The sequence below is a fragment of the Anastrepha obliqua genome, chromosome 2, assembly GCF_027943255.1.
Source record: "Anastrepha obliqua isolate idAnaObli1 chromosome 2, idAnaObli1_1.0, whole genome shotgun sequence".
In the NCBI taxonomy this organism is placed as follows: domain Eukaryota; kingdom Metazoa; phylum Arthropoda; class Insecta; order Diptera; family Tephritidae; genus Anastrepha; species Anastrepha obliqua.
The window spans coordinates 105,802,710-105,824,646 of NC_072893.1; the positions used below are offsets into that span (position 1 = coordinate 105,802,710).

At 38.4% G+C, this 21,937-nt stretch overlaps 2 protein-coding genes across 2 annotated transcripts; both read right to left on the reverse strand.

Annotated features, from left to right (window-relative positions):
• Positions 1-342: 342 nt before the first annotated feature.
• Positions 343-3,003, reverse strand: LOC129239074 (glucose dehydrogenase [FAD, quinone]). Its single transcript, XM_054874357.1, has 3 exons — positions 2,201-3,003; positions 1,274-2,116; positions 343-1,214 (listed from the first exon to the last, which is right to left on the reverse strand). Exons 1-3 carry the CDS (start codon positions 2,876-2,878, stop codon positions 834-836), a joined length of 1,902 nt encoding a protein of 633 aa, XP_054730332.1. The 5' UTR covers positions 2,879-3,003; the 3' UTR covers positions 343-833.
• Positions 3,004-13,354: 10,351 nt separating this feature from the next.
• Positions 13,355-15,670, reverse strand: LOC129239075 (glucose dehydrogenase [FAD, quinone]). The gene is made up of 3 exons (XM_054874358.1): positions 15,612-15,670; positions 15,161-15,543; positions 13,355-15,048 (listed from the first exon to the last, which is right to left on the reverse strand). Exons 1-3 carry the CDS (start codon positions 15,655-15,657, stop codon positions 13,483-13,485), a joined length of 1,995 nt encoding a protein of 664 aa, XP_054730333.1. The 5' UTR covers positions 15,658-15,670; the 3' UTR covers positions 13,355-13,482.
• Between the last annotated feature and the right edge of the window lie 6,267 nt (positions 15,671-21,937).

A 21,937-nucleotide genomic window follows, 5' to 3' on the forward strand; every position in this document is an offset into this window, starting at 1 on the left:
TTTTGAGTCACTTTAAAACGTACAACGTACTTGAACTCTCTATCGCCAAGTCCGCAGTTTGCAACGATAATATCGAAATAAATTCAAGAGTAAAAACATCACTAGCAAATCTGGCTGAAATCTCTTCTGTAATAAAACAAATACCGAATGGCAAGACTGCCGGCATAGTTGGTATACCCGCTGAGCTCTACAAAACTGGCATCGCCCTTTGCTAAAGCCAACAAAAGCTGAAATGAAGTATCTTGGATTATCGTGAAACGAACTAAGATCCGTAGCACAAAACCGTGTCCGTTGACGAAGAGGAGTGGTTGACGCCCTATGCTCCAAATAAAAGTTAAAGGGTCGCATTAAAATGGACTTTATTTTTTTACCAAATTCTTATTAAAAAATTTGGAATTTTTATGAAAATTTGTCGAATTTTTATTAATATTATACAAAGTTTTAAACTTCAATTTATTTGATACTTGTTGTGGAATGCACTAAATTTGTATGAAAAATTTATTAAAATTAAAAAAAAGCATCCTCCGACGGGTTTCTTGGTCTGGTCAAAATTATCTTTCTTATTTTGACTATGAATTTTTATAAATGGCTTTCAATACCCCTTTTAAATACCGCGATGACAAAAGTCATCATCATCACCAAAATCCTTTCCTCTTATTTTACTTATTAATTTGCCAAACTAAAAGATTCATTCGAAAAAAATTATCTACATTTTACCATTCGAAAAAAAAAATGAATCTTCTTCTCAATTAAATCACTTTACAACTACAAGTACAAAAAGTTACTAGCTAAATCTAAATTAAAATTAAAATTAAAATGAAAAAATTCTCTTATTATCGTCCGCCTCCATAACGCAACCAATCTTCCTTAATCATATCTGCCCCCTTCTCGGCAATCATAACGACCGGCGCATTCGTATTGCCCGTTACTATTGTTGGCATAATGCTGGCATCGATCACTCGCAAACCCTTCACACCATAAACACGTAGACGTGGATCCACCACCGCATACGGATCGCTATGGACACCCATTTTACAAGTACCCACCGGATGGTAGATCGTCTGTGAGTAGAAGCGTGCTAAGCACTCCCAGAAGGCATCGCTCAAGTATTCCACTTCAGGGCAATTGCGCCACTCGAAAATGTTCAATGTGGCATTAAGTCGTCTCATGATGGGCGTTTGGGTTAAACGGTGCGCCAGCTTAAGGCCCTCAACCTGTGACAATTATCAGAAGCTATTTCTCGGGTACTTTGTGAATATTCACTTACACTTACCAGTACTGCCATATCCAAAGGATCATCGAAATAGTTGGCGTATATGCGCGGGTGTACTCGCGGATCACTTGATTTTAATTCGAGACGACCGCGACTTCTTGGACGCATCACCAATGTGGTCAGGAGGAAGGAATCGGAGTAAATCATTGGTTCGAAAACATTTTCATAATTAGCAAATGTAACTCCACTACCGCGTCTGCCCATCAATCCGCCATCTGCACCATAGGCAGAACTGCCCATAAATATTTGAATGTCAGGCCAATCGAGTTTGGGATCCTGGTATTTGGTGTTCAAGAAGCCCATGACCTCACACAACGGATTGGCGTAGAAGAATCCATCCGCCTCATGAAGAAACGCATCTACTGATTCCACATTCAACATCTCCGTCACGGCGACCGAAAGCCGTTGACCAGTTACAGTATTGTCGATGCGGTATTGTGAACCAACGCTCGAAATGTGATCCTGCAGATTGATACCCACACCCGGCAGGTGGTGTATCAGTGGTATGCCATGTTCTGTTAGTTGATGCGGCGGTCCTATGCCCGAAACCATCAACAATTGTGGGCTAGCAATGGCGCCGGCGGAGAGTATGACTTCCCGTCTAGCCTCAACCTTATACGTGAAACCCAGGTGTTCGAAATGCACGCCGTGCGCCACTTGCGTTTGCTCATCGATAGCAATGTGACTTACAAAGGCTTGCAGCACAATATCGAGATTGGGGCGTTTCCACACGGGGCGTAGGTAGGCTTTTTCCTGACTGCAACGCAAACCATCGCGAATTGTGCCATGTGGTACAGCGAAGCCGGTTTGTCTGCGGCCATTGAAGTCGTTATATGGATTTAGCTAATGAATGGATTTAGAAATAAAAATATCACAATTTTTTCTTTGTTTTTTTCTTTAACAAATTCAAAGCAATTTACAACATACAGCGTGCAGTTCAGCCGCCGATTGCATGAAAACATCTAACAACGGCGAGGGAGACCTAAAGTGCTCGATTGTAACCGGTCCGCCGTAACCATGGTAGAAGCGTTGGTTTTCAAAGCCTGGTACGCGCATATCCTCCAATTTTCTGAAATAATGTAAAATATTTTCATAATTCCAACCGATGTTACCCAATTCCGCCCAGTGATCGTAATCGCGCCGATTACCGCGTATATACAGCATTGCATTTATTCCGCCACTGCCCCCTAACATTTTGCCACGCGGCCAGAAACAACTGTTGTCTACCATTGCCAGGCAGTAACGATCAGATGGTTCCGTGCGGTATTGCCAATCAAATTCGCTGCGTTGAAACATAGGAAATAATACCGGAAGTTCGGCTAGCATGGGCTTATCACCACCGGCTTCCAGCAGCAACACACTCCAATTGTGCACCTCTGAGAGACGCGCTGCGAGCACACAACCTGCTGAACCGCCGCCAACAATCACAAAATCATAGCTGTCACGTAGATTCAAAATATTGATAGCACGCGGCCGGTTCGCTTCGTCAACGATATCGGGCCGATAGATTCTCATACCCTCGAATAGTAACATGATAATTGGAGCGCTTGGGAGGGCGGTGAGCAGGAAGCGCCACAGAGTGCCCATACCATCTAGGCCCAACATTTCACTAGCAAACCGAAAGCGCGGATACGCGTAAAAAAAGACAAGTCAATGTTTAATTGTTTCCTTTATTAAGTTATGCGCGTTCGAAACCGTTTCGGCCCTCAGTTGAAATGGTACTGTGGTAACGCGTTTTTAGCTGCAGGCGCTTTGGTTAAAGTTTTGCTGACCCGAAAATTCCCGTATGGTCCGGTTAGCGCGATTTATTGAAGCGAAGAGACAAAAACTTAAAACAAATGCAACAAATAAATAAAGAGGTTATATAAAATGTAGCGCTCATTGACCCTGTTAACGTTGCATTTAGTTATTACTCGTACTAAAAATGTGCCTGTGTGGGTAAAATCGTATGGTGCAATTATTTTTGTAAAAGCATTATTTTAATTGTTGGTGTTTTTATTTATTTTCCCTATCAAACTTTTTTTCGGACATTTCCACGATTTTTAGCCATCAGGAAAAATCAGAATATGTTGCATTCACCTCAATTAAAGTTTTAAGTGCATAAGGTCTGATGTATTAATGGCAAGTAGCAAGGTCTTTTTAGTTCGATTTAGCATTCGATCGCTGTATTTTGACATATTTAAACCTCCGTTGGATACCTTTTTTAAAACCTTTATCCGGGTCTGTCCTTTTTTCATTTTTAAAAAGGTTTATATCCATAAATCGATAGACAATTAAATTTTAGGAAGCTACCTGGAGGCAGAAGGCGCTAGCTGTAATAGAAATATGTTAAACTCACACTCAAGGTTGAAAAAGCCAGTCTGGGCCGACCTTGGTGCCCAATGGAGGGTTCAGGCCCTCGCCTCATTTGAAATGTTGTGTTTTAGGTGTTTCTTGAAAAGAATGTAAAACGGCAACGAAAAAGGGATTTTTAATTTTTGTTTCTAGTATTTTATTTTCTGATCCATTGTTAAAAAATAAAAACGCTTTTTGGCCATACGAGGTGTGTACAAAAAGTTGTCAGCCTTCAAAAAATGGTCGACATGGATTCCGAGACTCACAGGTGTCTGAAGTCAAAAAGACGAAAAGGTTCTTGTTCAGTATGAATGCCGTTATCCTGTGAACTACGATCTTTAAAAACAAAATTGACAAAATGGCGTATGTTCAAAGATGAAAAACCGTTTTTTGACCTTTTTTATTTAGACGTCCGCAAAAATACTACATTTTTTTTTTCGAATGCTCATAGTTCACACGATAACGACATTAATTCTACGTCATTTTAATTTTATTTCATCAAAATCAGTTCAGTAGAACCGGCCATATCTGTGTCCATTTTTCTTGTGAAAACCATTATTTTAAAGGCTGACATCCTTTTGGACGAATATAATATGGGGGAAAAAAATTGTATTTTTTAACAATGGATCATGAAATAAAATACTCAAAACAAAAATAAAAAATCTTTTTTTCGTTTCCGTTTAATACGCTTTTAACACGTTGGCTGCCACGTCGCACGTTTTCATGCGACACCTAAATGTTACCCTGAGGCCACGTCGCATATTTTCGTGCGACACCTAAATGTTACCCTGAGGCCACGTCGCACAATTTCATGTGACACGTAAATGTTACCCCGAGGCCACGTCACACATTTTTGTACATTTTAATATGGAATTTTACCTAGAATTTGGATTCTCTGGCCTGTGGTGAACATTTTGGTGTATTTCCCATGGCCGTTGTGTATTTTTAATGGTATTTTTTTGGATAATAAAAAAGTTGTAAAATAAAATTTGTCTTTTTATTAATTCTTTTAAAAATTAATTCATTTATGAACAAAACAAATATAAAAAAATATATATGTATGTAAATTCAAATGGAAATTAGTAGAAAAACAATAAACTTAAAATTAAAAATTTAATTTTTTAATGGAGATCAGTGCAAAAATTAATTTTTCTGGTGGGAATATTTAGGAAAAAATTCTACACATAGTTGCGGTTTATTGGGCAGTAGGTGGAGGTCCTTTTCAAGCTCTTTCTGGCTGTTACTCTATCAGCAGATTTTTTTGACATGGCATAACACAATACACAAGCACGCCTTATTGTTTTTCCGTTGTCGTCCTTTCTTTTTTCTATAAAATGTTTTCCTTTATTATGGGTACTGGAGACATGAAGTCCAAGCGTTTGAAGTCTCCTGCCGGAACTTGGTTATTGAAATTTGTTTGTTTGTAGCCTTTTTATATATTATAAAAGCATTTACGACAGACATTCCTAGTATCAGTTCAAAAGCCACTTTGCGGTACCACTTAACACCTCTTCTGAGAGTGGTGGCGTAGGCGGTCATTTGATCGGATATATCAACACCTCATTTGGCTTTGTTGTAATCAATAACAGCAAGAGGTTTTTCAAAAGCTCGTTGCCTTCGCTTCCTGGTGGAAAACTAAGTAAAATAAACCAAAAATATCAAATACAACTCAAAAACTACAAAAAATTACTGTCGCACATTTTCGTGCGACGTGGCCCCACAACATGTTTTCTTGTTTCATGATCTCCCAGGCCATATCGCACGAAAATGTGCGACACAAAAAAACCATTATAACTGCAAAATTAGCGACCAAAATAAAGTCGCGAGTAGTCAAAACTTATTTTTAGGCACTAAAAAACAAAAAAGAACATAAATAAGTTGTTGGCCTCAGGTGACCAAAATTGTTAAATGACACTGCTACTGAACGATCAAAATTCTAAAAAGGCTTTGGCAGCCAACGTGTTAAAAAAACAATCAAAAAACACCATTTCAAATGAGGCGAGGGCTTTAAGTGCAAAATCAACGACTTACTAAAATTAGATCGATTTCGTTCGAGAAACGTGTAGAAATATTAAAAATCCGCAGAAGTACTACAACAGTCGCTTATGGTACTACAACAGTCTGAGTGAGTTGGTTTAAAGACCGATTACCACTTCTACCTAACTGCCTACGCCTATGGTGGCTTAACGCAGTTCGGCGGCGGTACGTCACATAGCAATCTCATATCATAAGATTTTCAATTTTTTTGTTTAATGTTTTCAAGCACAAGAACGGATTCTTAATAACTTTCACAAAATTCGTCATTGATGGAAGAACGTTCTCGACTAGCTTCGCTGTACCAGTGTTTAATAATAGCAAAGAATGGACTCCGACTCCAGTTCATTTACGGATTCTCGTCTTGATATACAACACCGAAAATCACTATAAATCATCGTACGAAAATGTTCACTAGTTAATCCCACGTCTTCGCTGATTCTACTATGAATGTTAGCTGTTCACTAAGAAAACTGAGAATTGTCAAGAATCACAGTTTAAGAGGGTCACTCTGTCGTATTATTAAAGTCACAAGTTTGCAGGCAGCAGGTAGATTCAAATGCATTTAAAAATTACTTTTATGATAATATTTCCAGTACTTGGTTCTTATCTACATCAACACTTTATTGCATAGTCGAAAAAATGCAAGCTTTTTATTGAATATTTTATTTATTTTAATGGCAAAGCTGATATTTCGAAATGTGCATAGCTCAATTGCCTCTTTTCAGCTAAAGAAATTCTTTGTAATCGCAAGTAAACCCATTTTCAATGCGCCACCTGGTTTATAGCCCGTTTTTAGCTCCATAAATAAACGTGTTTTGGTCTGATTTTTTAAAGAAATAAAATATACTAAATACCTAAATTTATCAAACAGTAAATTTAAGGTTTGATTTGAAATATCCGTAAATGAACTCTTTTTATTTTAATTTTTTTAAACTGTAATTCTTTGGATTCTTTTATAAGAGCGTACAATTGTTGGCGTATGCCGATGATATCGATATCATCGGCCTTAACAACCGCGCTGTTAGTTCTGCCTTCTCCAAACTGGATAAAGAGGCAAAGCGAATGGGTTTGGTGGTGAACGAAGACAAAACGAAGTACCTCCTGTCTTCAAACAAACAGTCGGCGCACTCGCGTATCAGCACCCACGTCACTGTAGACAGTTATAATTTCGAGGTTTTAAAAAACTTCGTTTATTTAGGAGCCAGCATTAACACCGATAACAATGTTAGCCTTGAAATCCAACGTAGAATCTCTCTTGCCAACAAGTGCTACTTTGGACTAAGTAGGCAACTGAGCAGTAAAGTCCTCTCTCGACGAACAAAACTAACACTCTAGAAGGCTCTCATCATGCCCGTCCTAACGTATGGCGCAGAAGCTTGGACGATGACAACATACGACGCTTAGAATGCTCGAGAGAAAGATTCTGCGTAAGATTTTTGGACCTTTGCACGTTGGCAACGGCGAATATCGCAGACGATGGAACGATGAGCTGTATGAGCTTTACGACGACATAGACATAGCGCAGCGAATAAAGATCCAGCGGCTACGTTGGCTGGGTCATGTCGTCCGAATGGATACAAACGCTCCGGCTTTGAAAGTATTCGATGCGGTACCAGCTAGTGGTAGCAGAGGAAGAGGAAGGCCTCCTCTGCGTTGGAAAGATCAGGTGGAGAAGGACTTGGCTTCACTTGGTGTGTCCTATTGGCGCCGGTTAGCACGAGAAAGAAACGACTGTCGCGCTTTGTTAAGCTGTGCCAAAATCGCATACGCGGTTATCGCGCCAATTAAGAAGAAGATGAAGATTCTTTGGAGCGTCCAATTAGACCAAAGTCAATTTTAGGGCTAAGCAAATCGTAGTGGACAGTTGGGTACATCGCGCCTCTCAGTAATAAATCTCATAAGAACCGTTAGTGCAGTACTGATACCTGCAAAACAACCAAGTGTTTTATGAAATGGCTTAACAGAATCAGAACAAGATTCCTTCTCAAATACAGAAGGAGCGAGCTACGAGCATGGAACTAGCTACGGGGCATAATCCGTAAGAACGACATATGGTCACGGTAGACATCAACGACGATCCATTGTGTACATCTTGGGAGATAAAGATAGTACAGAAATTGTTTTCTGCCGCTATCCGGTCTTCGTCAGATTTACATATAATATTTGGTAAATTTTTTGGACGGATATACTGAGAACAGACGATCTGCATTCTCTTACATTCGCTAAACTGCTGAGATTCATAAAAAAGGCTGGGAAGTTTGCAGAGGGGCAATGAATTCCCATAGTACCTACCCTTTCCCTATACTTTAAATTCTCTCCTTGAACCTTAAGAACCCACTTGGGCGAAATTTCCGGAGTGCCTAGAAAGAAAAATTATCACAAATTTGGGGAGGGAGGGAAACGCTTTTCGCGAATTAGGAACAACCGTGAGAAGAACGCATTCCCCAGCTCAGAGAGTCATTAGAAACTTTAAAGAAAATGGAGATTACGTATCACGTCCACGAACTGATCGACATTCACTAATAACTATATATCGTGCGGCAAGTACAAAATAACCCTGGAGTTACCCAAGAAAAATTGCAAAAAACATCAATCAGTTTTCCAAATCTGTGAGCAAAGATACTGTACGAAGAACTGTGAAAAAAGCTGAATTTTATAGCCGCGTTGCACGAAGAAAGGCATTGGTATCCCTAGCAAATCGACAGAAGCGACTCGCCTTTGCCAAAGATTAAGTAAACAAGCCCAAGGAGTTCTGAAATAAGGTGCCTGTCACGGACGAGAGTGAGTTCTGCATTGGCATTAAATATACACAACTTATGTGAAGAAAACCAACAATCGTCCTTGATGTTCACAATTTGAAAGCGACTGTGAAACATGGGGGAGGCGGAGTAATGGTTCGTGATTGAAAAAGGTTGAAAAAGTTTCCCACTTAGAGTTTATACTGGCAACTATGGATCACAAATTGTATTTGGGCATTTTGAAAGATAATTTTAAGCGATGTGTGGATAAATGAGGATTGGGGTCCGACTATTTGTTTCAGCAACACAATGACCGCTAGCACACTGCTCTTACAAAGCTTTGGCTATTACGTAGTACAACGTCCCTAATCAGCTTAAAACTTTTCCACCAGAGTCAACTGATTGAAATCCTATAGAGCATGTATTTATTGGAATATAGGATTCTCCAGTATACCATTACATGCTAAGAAATGCTCATGAATACATGTAATGCTAAATGAGTGGAACAAAATCACATTCGCAGAAGCGTTGGAGTTAGTGGAATCTATGCCAAGACGTTTACTAGAAGTTATCAAAAGGAAAGGTTATCCAACGTCTTGCTAATGGCAGTTCTAAGTGCTTGGTATTGTGCCTGCCTTGATTTGCAAGCAGACTTTTGCGTTCAAGATCCTTTAAGTTTTTTTAATTTTTTGTTGTTTTCCTACAATGTTTCTGTTTTTGGTAAATATCTTATGAGAGAAATATATGAATGAGAGAAATAATAATTTAAGTTTGGGACATTTAGAATGGATTATCTTCTCAGTCGTTGAAAAGTTAGCTTTGGCTTGTACGCACAGTTTTGCTGTGAACTGTGAACTTCATGCCAGACTATGAGCTTTGTTAGCTGAGTGTGGAGCTGAAAGCGACAACACACAGAACTCGTAGCATGAAATTCTAGCGTCAGACATTCTGAATCATTAATATAGGATGAAAACAAAATAATAAGTAAATACTGCTAATAAGCTAAGCTTTTCCCAATCTGGCTAAATATAAGAAATTTATCTACATATCTCAGTCGATAATTCTAAGCAGCAGTTAATGTAAATTACCAAAACAAATTTTAATTATCTGTCTTGCTAACATTTTGTTTTTTTTTCTATTTTTCAGGTGAGTTCAACTGGGCTAATAATATACATATGTAGGTGAGTAGGAATCACTGGACATTAATTTTCGTTTACTCATCACTCACATTTGAGAATATAAACCCAAATGAACTAAGTGGAAAAGAATGCATGCTGTGAGACTTGGAATCACTTCGAGTCCTTTTTTTTGCGCTGGATGTATGGAGGATGAGGTGGAATCATCTCAGCACCTTCTCCTTAGCTGCTCTGCTCTGACGGGGCTAAGATCCAGGCAGCTTGGCTCTTCCTTTTTTGCCACGCCTGCTGTTATAGCTGGCTCTGACTTTAAAAATCTGATGAATTTCATCAGCAGCACAAAGCGGTTGACGCAAACATAGTCATCGTTCGTAATCCGCACGCTCCTAACCATCCCATCTCTCCCCGCCCTCTCCCTGCATCCTATCGGTCTTTCCCTTTCACCTCACCTCACAATGGTATCACAAAGGACGAGTCTCTCTTCGTCCAAGTGCGCTCACTCCCTGGGCAACCATACCAACCTAACCTAACCTAAGTGGAATAGAGGTAGCTTTCATTCAAAATAAGGAAGGCGTATACGTAATATTTTGGCTAGGCACACATGAAGGTTATAAAATAAAAATATAGTCTGTGAAGAAGTGCCAAAACCGTACGACTAGGTGCCTAAAGTAAACAGTTTGCTTGAGGTACAAAGTCGGATTTCGAAAAAATATAGTTTAAACCAAAAAGTGCCTAAATGAGGTTGTGTGATAAAAACAAGCTAATAATAACCACTAAATTATCGAGAAAGTATTTTTAAAACGTTTTATAGGGTGGCTATATATAAGTAGGTATAGATGGCGCGGGAACCCTTTTTGGTGTTTGGCCGAGCTCCTCCTCCTATTTGTGGGGTGCATCTTGATATTGTTCCATAAGCTCTCACAAGCTTAAGCCTTTGGTAATTGGAAAGGCGAAGAATCCACGCTGCTTTAAAAACTTTTAGTGTCCCACCGACTATAAGAGCTCGGAATTCGCCTGGATGACGTCGGCTATTTTCAAGCAATGGTTTCATGAGTAATTTCTTCCACAGGTAAATATTCCTTTTAAGTTTTGTTCGATTTTTAAGGGTACCTGGTTGTTTTTATGGATACATCGTTTTTAAAGGAGAACGACGCTCTTTCTCACCCAAATGAAGCTGAACTGACAACGGAGAATGGGCAAATTTCGGCAATGTTTATGCCACCAAACGTTACTCCCCTCATTCAACCGATGGATTAGATTGCAATAAAAATCACTAAGTTGCATTACAGAAACAGCCTTCCAGCGACAAAGTCTGATTTGCTCGAGTCGTTGAAAGAAATTAATTTAAAAACAGCTATAAGTATTTTGGATGCGGTTTGGTTTCGTGTTGGTGGAGCTACATTAGCTAAATGCTGGCACAGTATTTTAAATTTCGCGGTAAACAATGATGATCCCGAAGATAATGTTCCGTTGGCGGTTTTAAAAGAAAAATGGAAAGCTGAACTTCGCACCTTGATGAGCAACACCGTCGATCTCCTTAGTAGTTTAAATCCTGAGCAACGTTCGTTCAGATTGAATTCACGTTACCAACCGTTCATGAATGGAACGAAGATATCGAGGAGGGCAATGCAGATGACGATCATGAACAAGAGGACGAATCCGCTGATGACAGCGTATCAAAGCAACTGGAGAAAATTAAGCCGACTGAAGCAGTTGAAATTTTCAACAAGGCGTTAATATGGGCTGGTCATGAAGACGTCGATCAAAATGATATGAGTGTGCTAAGACGATTAAGGGAGAAAGTTGCGCTTTAAGTTTTAGAAAAACATGAGAAACAAAAAAAGATGACTGATTTTTTTTAAATAAAACCATCGTATGACTTAATTTTCAAATAATATGTAACGAAAACAAGAATAAAATGTGAATTTAAATGTGAAAAAATATATTAACTTAGTCTTTTTGGGCATTCCAAAACGTGAACACTTTTGTCAACGTGAACTGCCTTGGTTTGAATAAGTTCACGTTATCGAGCGTGTGCTGTATAGTCATATCTAGGTTTAAAACTGATTTAACTTTCGTTCTGTTTACTACTAAACTGTCAAGTTGTTGTACAGTTAGGTAGTAACAAAGATACTGATGATCCAAAACTTTAATATGGGTGTTTAACTCTAGCTTTCATTTTCCAACCTCCTCTTATCGTAATGAGAGAGGTTGCTCTATGACTCAGAAGATTTTCTTACAATGTAAAAGTCATAACCATTTACTCAGATACCCAATCGACTATAGTATAAGTTCTCTCGATATATGTATAGTATGTGTGGCCTGAAAGCTACTGAGAGAATACTTCCAAATGAGAAAACTTCCCAAAATATTACTTAGGACAAAACTGCTCCTTAAAATAAATTTCGAAACTATTGCGAGCGTCTCTTGTTACCTGTAAACTTGGGCTTAGGATGCACTTTCTTTGCGATACGCTTTCCGCTTAACGGGCTCAATAATTCAAATGGCCTTTGCTAGGTTAAGTTAAGGAGACTAAGGGAATAGCCCTGGACACGTTTATAAACATACCTGTATGCACTCTGTGAATACTTTAAATTTTTCTCTTATGTATTAAATTAAGTATACACATGCCCCACAAAGTCTGCGTTCACCCTACAATAACTTTTTAGTGAATGAAACACACAACCTGATTTTATAATTTTTATAAATTTTTATATATTTATATGTTTATTATATGTTTAAGTTTCAAAAGCCATAATAAATTTCAAGATTCCTCACATAAGTTTTTAGATAACGGTGAATAATGGCTGTAACAAGTAAATAAAGCGACCATAAAGTCTGCGTTCAGTCTTAAAGTCGAATACAAAAACATGATATGCTATATGCAAAAATTAAATCTAATATTTAGTTGGATATCCACGTTGCTTCAGGACTTCACTCAGCCTATTTGGCAGTGAACTTACTAGTTTCTCTGTTTCCTCTGCTGTTATCTTTCTCCATTCTGCCTGCATGACACTCCGCAAAACCTCTTTACTAGTAATTACTTGCTGACGAATTCTTTTTTCCAATAGATCTCACAGATGCTTGATAGGGCTAAGATCTGGGGACTATGGCGGTGTTTTAAGCTGTTTTGGGGCGTTGTACAAGAGCCAAAGCTTAACGATCTCGGCTGTGTGCTTCGGGTCGTTATCTTGTTGAAACCAAAATGTTCTTGATAAGCCCAGATTTTCTACACTTTGCTTTAAATTCCGTTTTAGTATGTTCAAGTATCCCTATTTATCCATCGTCGAGTTAATAAATTCTAACTTACCCACCCCATTTGCCGCCATGCAACTCCAAACCATAACCCCGCCACTTCCGTGCTTAACCGTGCCAACAAGATTTTGCTTTTCAAGAGCAGTTCCAGGTTTTCGCCAAACAATTTGACGGTTTTTTATTCCGAATATACAAAATTTACTTTCGTCTGAAAATATTACTTTTTTCCAGAACTCGGGAGGCTTATTTATGTACTCATTAGCAAACTGAATGCGTTTACGTCTGTTCACAAGAGAAATGAAAGGCTTTCTTCGGGCGACTCTACCATGGTATCCAGCTTGACGTAGAACTTTTCTGGCAGTTTCAGAGCAAATACTTTTTTTAAATGTTAAAATAAACGGTATCATTAAAATAAACAGGCTGAACGCAGACTTTTTGGTGCCACATTTACATGCTGCTGAAATTATTTTCCCGTTATCTAAAAAGTGAAGTGAGGAATCTTGTTTCCCCCCTTAAAAGCTGGGAATGTAGTGAATAAACAAATTGTAAAGATTTAAATTTAATCATAATATTCTATTTTGATTTTAATAAATTTAAGAAGGCTATTCGGGTGAACGCAGACTTTATGGTGCATGTGTATATATTTTCTAACATAATTTATAACACTTAAAATTTATACAAATTCTTTAAAACTCACTTTCACCGACCATCACGCTACTTTCTCGTTCCAATCCTCTTCGATCACAATGGCCGCCTTTTCGGCAATGATCGTCGTTGGTCCATTAGTGTTACCACTCGTTATTTCTGGCATTATACTTGCGTCCACCACGCGCAATCCGTTCACGCCCCGCACACGCAAGCGCTGATCCACTACAGCATTCGAATCTGTATCGGCGCCCATTCGACATGTACCCACCGGATGCCAAGCTCCAATATACAAATATTTCACGTAGCATAGCCAATAAGCATCTGAATTGTAAGCCAACTTATCGCACTCCTCAATAGGCACATGTAACATTTGCAAGCCGTAGTTCCTGAATGCCTTTGTGGCACACATGCGCTGCACGAAGCGTACGTAGCGTAACAAAGTCAACTGATCAGCACGCTCGCTAGCATAGTTGTTGTATATGAGTGGGTGTGCCTGAGGATCCGCTGAGCGTAGACGCATCCTGCCGCGCGATTGTGGACGCAGCAGTGAACCGTATATTTGTAAGAGGCTGCGGTTATTGGCGGCGCGCGAAATTCCATCGATTATTTCATCCCGCAGTTGTAGAAATTGAAAGGTGTTGGCGTTACCCGCAGGTACGATTGTGTGCGAAACTAAATGTAAATCAGGAAATTTACTGCTACTGCTGGCATTGGTATTAATGAAACCCATGATACTAATACTGGCGGCAAGTGGACCCGATTGGCGTAGAAAATAGTCAGCAACGCTTTGCGGATCGCCGACACTTTGTGAAACTGGAATTTCACGTTCAAAACTGAGTAACAATGGTAACATGCCATGATCGTGTAGGTTGTGCCCAACGGGCAAATCTGCGAGCTGAGGTATACCCAGCTCATTTAGGTTTTCACGTGGCCCAATACCGGACTGTAGCAAAAGCTTTGGTGAGTTAATTGCGCCAGCTGCAACAAGTACCTCACTACGCACAAGCGCTTTTAAGTGGTGGCGACCACGCAACAAAAATTCTACCCCCACTGCACGGCTATTATCTGATGAGAAGAGTATCTTTGTAGCTAAAGCATTTTTGATGACTTGGAGATTAGGTCGGGTACGCGCTACTTCGCCTAAATAAGATTTTGCTACACTCATGCGCCTGCCGCTTTTAATATTCGCTGGAATAGCATCCGTGTAGCCAACACGTGTACCCTCTGTCAAATCGGGAATATAGCGCAATCCCAGCTCGCTGCTGGCGCTGAGTACCAGACGCGTTAGATTGTTGTGTTCCGCTAGATGTTCAAAATAGTTTAATACTAATTCACCTACGGGCTTAACGGAGGCAGCATGCATTGACGCTGTGGTCGCTTTTTCATACAGCAACTGCATCTCCTCCCATGACCACTTGTCGCAACCTAACTGGCGCCAACGGTCAAAATCTTGTTGATTACCCAACAAGAAAATATTTCCACTCATTGAACCAGAACCACCAAGCATTTTGCCGCGCGGCCAATAGCAGCGACCCATACGCATGCCTTGGCAACAATTGGGATTGGGTTCGGCGTAGTCAGTCCAGGCATATGAGCTGCGATGTAGCGATGAACTCAATGTGAAGATCTGCGAATGAAGAGGGAGAAATAAAGCTACTGGTGCCAACTAAAGCGAAAGAGCGCAGCTTCAGCACTACATTGTATATAGTATGTCGGTCGCATAGAATCAAATCACTCACCTCCGATTCAATTGGCGGATCATCGCCCGCCTCTAGCAATAACACTCTTATGCGCGGGTTTTCGGTTAACCGACTGGCGACTACCGACCCAGCTGTGCCAGCACCCACAATAACAAAGTCGTACTCTTGCAGACCGTTATTGAGCGCTTCCTCCGCAAAGTCGGCTGGCCACTGATCGGCGCGTGTCATTTCACACTTGGCTGCATTTATCGCTGTGAAGAGACTGCCAACAAGCGCTTCAACGCTACCCACTGCTGAGCTGGCACAGCTGCTGCTTGGCAGTGTGTGATTTGTCACTGTCGGGGGTGAATCGCCGCTGATTACGCTGCCAAGCGTTGTGCTGGCGACCACCGCGATCACCACAATCACCAGCAATGCCACTGCTGTCGAAGAGAAGATGCTTGAAAATTAAATTTTGTTTACCGTTAAAATAAACACTTTTACTAATTACCTAAAATGCAAAGACGGCATTGCGAAAAGGTAGCACTGAATATCATATCGAAACGCGCAATCAGGGCGTTGAGGCTTAACTGAAGATCTTACTTTTTCACACAATTAAATTGGAAAGCAGTGAAATGTGTTGATATGAAATTGTAATTATTTTATATTATATGGCTTTTTGTAATCTCTGTCTTGTGTGAGAAAGCTTACAAAGGCCCACATTTTTTTTTTTTTTTTAAATACATTGTTAGCGTGTTTTTCTTAACTTTGTTTTATAAACAGATTATCATATCAACTCGTCATACTTGCGCTGCAGTAATCCGCTTAAGCGCCCCGGCCCCTTTATTATCTTGTTACTACGTTTGTTTTTTTGTTTTTGCGCTAAATGACAGGTACAACTTTTTTCTGTTTGCGTACAGCGCGCGACGAACGATAGCACATCAGTATTTTGAACAGTTTTGACTTTATTTAATGTTCATACTTTTTTATAAAAGTGGAATTCATTGTCTAACAAAATACATATAAATCCAAATCTCAAAGTTCACAGAAAAATTAGAAAAAATCCACAAACTTTCCTTACAATTCCACGGTTTTAATTAGAATTTTTAGAAAACTTTCGAGTGGGCAGTTTTATAACCCACTGAATTCTAGTATAATAAAGTGCAAGTTTGAAGTTGCTAGAAAATTTTTTCTCTGCCGCTGTTACGCATTTTTTCCATGTAACAAATGCAGAATATGTTTTTTATATTTTGATGAGCTTTCGTTTTGTGGCTGGGTGTACGTTTCTAGCTTGTTTACTTATTGGCAGAAGCACTTGCTATAGCTGAAAAATAAATAAAAACTGCAGATTGTTCTTCTTTTTTGTTATTTGTGTTGAACTAAAGTTATTCGCTTGAACTTTAATTATTTAGCAATGCTTTCATAATTCAACTTGTATTATCTTTTCGAGCATTTTAAGCATTTAAATTTCGATAATCAGATTTAGCTGTTAACGAACTTTTTACATGAATTAAATACGATTCACCATTTAGCGCTGTGAATGTAGTGTAAGAGCGTGCGAGTGCGAGAGCATGAGAGCGGAAGCACGATGCCAGCCAGCGGCGAAAATTGCTGAGTAGCGCGACGTTGCACAGTGCGACATATTTTAGTGGGATTTAAATTAAAATTTGTACTTTGGTGAATACAAGGACGCCGATTGCAAAATAGCAACTTGTATGTTTTTTTTTTTGTTTTTATAAATTTCATACTTTCACTGTGTATGATGAAAATTTGTGTTCTTATTGCACTGAGATTGAATTGATAAAAAAGATAGGAATGATTTTTGTTAACCCTTTCGCGCTATTTTTGCCATATGGCAACAGTAAACTTTAAAAGACCGTCAACACTCTCTTGTAAAAAATATCAACTTTTTTGTTACATATTTTCAAAAATTGAAGTTTAATCGTTAAACAGAAATAAAATAAAAAATAACTGCCCATTATATATTGGTAATACAACATTTTTAAAGAAAGCCTTCTGGCATATAGCACTCACTCTGGAATTTGTATTTTGCATTTTTAGATTTTTGAAGCATTTTGGGCAAATGTTTTCAACAATTTTTGAATAAAGTATATAGAAAAATGTTCAATCTGTCATTTGGCATATAAATATTTTTTCGTTCGCAGCTTTAAAAGCTGTGCTAATTTTTAAAACTAAGCTTGTTGCCATATGGCAAGAAATTTCTCGTAAGGTGTTAACTTGCATTAGATTGCAGAAGAAGTTTATTTGCGATTGAAACCAATACAAAACATTTGTTGCCATATGGCAACATTAAAAAAAAGCACAAAAAAAATATAAAAAAATTTATTTGTATTGTTATTGGTCTTAAAATAAATACTCAGACAAAAATTTGGATTTTTTGGATGGCACAATAAAAAGATGTAGCGAAAGGGTTAAAAACCAATGTTACTAGAGCTATTTACTCGACTTTCCATTAAAATTTTTCTTCCATTTAAATACATTTTCGTTTTCTGAACTATCTGCTGCTATTTACATACAGCGACTAAAACTCGCTGTTCAAATTTAAAACAGCATTTCGGAACTGTTAATTAATTAATTTTGGAAAAAGCATATTTGTCAATTGTTTAGAATCCACTCCATTAATTCCCTTAACTAAATAAAATAATGTAATACAAATAATGAAAATCACAAAATTCAAGTCCAAACGAATAATTACACAAAATTGTATGCCCTTGAAATATTATATAAAACTCCCTGATCAGTATTTAGTGCCTAATTATCTGGCCTTTATTACTGTTTTTTAAACGTTCTGGCATAGATTCTATAAAGTTTTTACATATGTCTGGTGAAATATTATACCATTCTGTTTCCAGATATTCCTTCAGTAGTTTGCTTGTGTTCCAAAAGCTAAAAAAATTAGTTTGTTTTTAATTTTTTTCGTTAATTTGTTTCTATTTTTTTTAGTTTTTTGGAGAAATTTTCGCAAGCATGCTCGATTATATTTTTTTTTTTTTTTTTGGGAGATGTGGTTGGGTTAAAAATGCCTTCGCACCACATAGTAACCGTCGCTACTACGTGTGTGGTGATTCCACTAAAAATATCCCTCCTCTTCTCTTGGATTTTTCCCCGCCCCCCGGGACTGCTTCCGCATTGCTTCGAGGTAAAGGGGCAAGACGGCGTCCTAAGAAGGACACTTACTCACTCACTCTGCGTCTAGGGTCGCCTGTTTTGAGAAACCTATGCTCAATGCTCTTCAGCATAACTTTCCATTTCGCGCTTCTTTTTTCGGATAATATCCTCCATAAAATTTTTGACGGCATTCCATTTTTCTTCGTCTATCATCATTTTGTCGATAATTTCTTCAGGTGTAAATACACCAATAGCTCGTTGCAGACCTGTTCTCTCTACGTTCTACCTCTCGCATTTAAAGAAGGTGTGCTCCGCATCATCATACTCAGTATCTCCATATATGCAGTTTGCTTGGCTCACTTTTCCCATTCGCCACAAATACTTGCGAAAGGACCCATGTCCGGACAAAAACTGTGTGAGGTAATAGTTAACCTCACCGTGCTTTCTTTCTACCCACTTTTTTAGGTCGAGTATTAGTCTCGCTATCCATTGATCGCTGAATTATATTGAGGTCAGGTGATTGGCGGGGGTTTGGAATGGTTTAGGGCAGCTGTATATGAGCCGCATTGCCTAGCATTAGCTTTAGGATTTGCAGATATTAAAATTTAAATAAAAAAAAAAATTAATTTATTGAAATTATAAAATTATTATTATATCACTTTCTAACTATAAAATAACTATTTCCCAAGCCTGTGCTTGAAACATACCTCCACTTTATCTCAGAATTACCTCCATGATTCGCAGTAGCCTTTGCATTATTCGGCTCAGTATTGGTCTTTTTTCAGTCATAACAGTTTCTATTCGAAGCTCTTCAGTTACATTTGCTTAATGCCTTAATTCAATAAAATAAGTACAAAAATAAGCGACTTAGTTATATTATATATATGTACATATACTTTATCCAGAAGTCTATGTAAATTAAGTTATACTTAGTCTTGCCATAAATTCTGTGACCAATATTGTAATGCATACTGCGAGAACAAATTCCATTATTTTTGCTTTTGTTCGTATGCATTGTCTACTCATAAATTATACTCAGTTTCGTGGCATATTTCTCTTGTTAATAATGGAGTCGGGAGCTAAGGAAAATCGCATTGCAGTGATTGTATTACAAAAGTGTGGTAAAAATGCAGGTGAGATTTACAAACCGCTGAAAAAACTTAATATTTCGAGAATGTTTTTTTACCGCACGATCAATCATTTTTTCCAAACGTCTCAAGTGACAGACAGTCATAAATGAAGTCATGGGTTCGAACTAGTGCAGCCATAAAAGCCGTTCGAGGAAGAATTCGCAGAAATCCACTTAGAAAGCAGAAAATCATATCCTGGGAAATGAATGTATCGACCACATCCATGTCAAGACTAATTAGTGATAAACTCCACATGAAAACCTTTCGCACTTGAAGAAAATTAGACTCAATAGATGCAAGCAGCTTCTTCGGTAGCACGCGGTTAACGGCCATGAAAATATTATTTTCACAGATGAGAAAATTTTTGACTGTGGAAGAAATTTTTAATTAGCAAAACGACAAAGTCTACGCTATCAATTCTAAATACGCGTGACCACCATCCAGCCTCCGTAATGGTTTGGTGGGGTGTCTTGTAAAGGCGTTACATCTCTTCATTTCTGCGAAAAAGATATTAAGACCGAGGCAAAAGTGTACCAAGAGGATGTCTTAGAAGGCGTGGTGAAGCAGTTGAGGAGCAGTGTTCTCTTCAATGGAGAGCATTCGATTTTCCAGCAAGATTCCGCCTATTAAGGGCAAAACCTACTAAAGGTAGTGGCTCAAAAAAAATGTTCCTGGGTTCATAGTCGCAGAATATTGGCCATCTGGAAGTCAAGATCTGAAACCATTGGACTACAGTTTATGGTCAGAATTGGGGAACATGACCTATCGAAGACCTCACAGAAATTTGGAGAGTCTCAAACAATCTTTGGTTCGAGCAACGAAGCCAATATCCATGAAAACCGTGCGTGCTACAATAGCTGAATGGCCTAATCGTCTGAAGGCACTGCGTGAAAGGAAAGGATGAGTATTTCGAATGAAAATTTACATTTTTTTTTTTAATATTTATACGATTAAATAAGACTAACTTCCTTAAAAAAAGAGGTTGTCTGTAAAGTCGGTTTACTGACGATAGTTTAACGTGGCAACGTCATAAGAAAATGCCGATGGAATGGTTGCGTTTTTCAAAAGAAAATTTTAATTTTATTTGTTTGATAGATATTTGGTATGGATATAGAGAAGGAGGTAAATGGAATCGCAATGGAATTGATCAAGTTTCATTTACACAAACGTGAAAAATGACGAAACATTTATCAAATTCATGAAAGATATGTTCAATTTCGATTGTGCATCAGACGTTAATAAGTCAACAACACTAAGAGGCAACATCATCGATTTGACTTTTTCAGGACACATTACACTCGAAACACCCCCTTTCATTTCCTACTTTTCCTATCATCTCCTATTCTCAACAGAGAAATGGTTCATTACCATGCACACAGGAAGAAGGCATATGGAAATACAAATATGTGGATTTATATACATATGCGCATATACATACATATGCTCACTCAAGTAGAAGAGAGCCAGATGTCGAACGTTGCCGAACGCGGCGGCCGATTCTACCTCTTTGTCGTTCGTTCCGCGTTCTCGCTTGCAGTTCAGGCAAGGTAACGACACATGAGCAAGATAACGACGCACCTTTTGTTGCGTGCAGCCGGCTACATCGAATTATAAGAAGTTATCACGTCAAAAAAGTATTATAATTTCATACCTATAACGGACTTAACTTGTAACAAAATTTATTGCAGCGCTAAGTAGGTATAAGATAAGACTTTCAATATAATAATAATATTCTTTAGTAAAAAAAATGATCTTATGAGTTTTCAAATAATAAACCAATTAATCAATAAAAAACGACTGTCATACGAGATTATCCCCTTAAATAAATTTTCGGAGGAAGGTTATACAATTATTTTGGATATATATAATAGTATATGCGAGTTTGCTAGAACATATCGTGAAATTTAGCGATATTAAAATTGATCATTTCGGCATGACAGACAAGAAGTATCATGGGAGATGAAACTATAACGACACACAGAACAACGAAAGAAACTGAGGCAATACACTATCCAGCATGGCAAGGCTGGTAAATACACTTTTGTTTAGTAATTTTTTAAAGCTTCAAAAAAAGCCATATGTTAAATAAACAAAAAAATGTGTAAGTTTCGATCTTTCATCGAAAATAAAAACTTATAGCCACCTTGATTTATTTCGCCTCCAAACGGTAGCAACAGAAATAACTCTGTCGCCGACAGAGCAACAGAAATAAATTTCGCTTCTTAACGGCAGCAACAGAAATAACTCTGTCGCCGAGTGCATTTCGCCTTCCGCCATCATTGTGCTCAATGTTATTTGCCCTACTGATAAGTGCTCACCACTTCACTGCGTGAAATTCGCTGGCATGCAGTCGTCGTCGTTCGCTCTAGTTGAGTTTAGGCTATGAAAGTGATAAATATGTATAACCTCATTGTTTGAAGTGACCAGTGCTTTTCAAATTGTTCTAGCTTTTTTAGTGAATAGTCAAAGCGTTGGCTATAAATTCTAGATGTGCACATTAACCCAATGCTGCTCCAAACTAATTTCAATTCGGAGTAAAAAGAAATTAGAACTTCTAGAGAATTAAAGATATCTATAC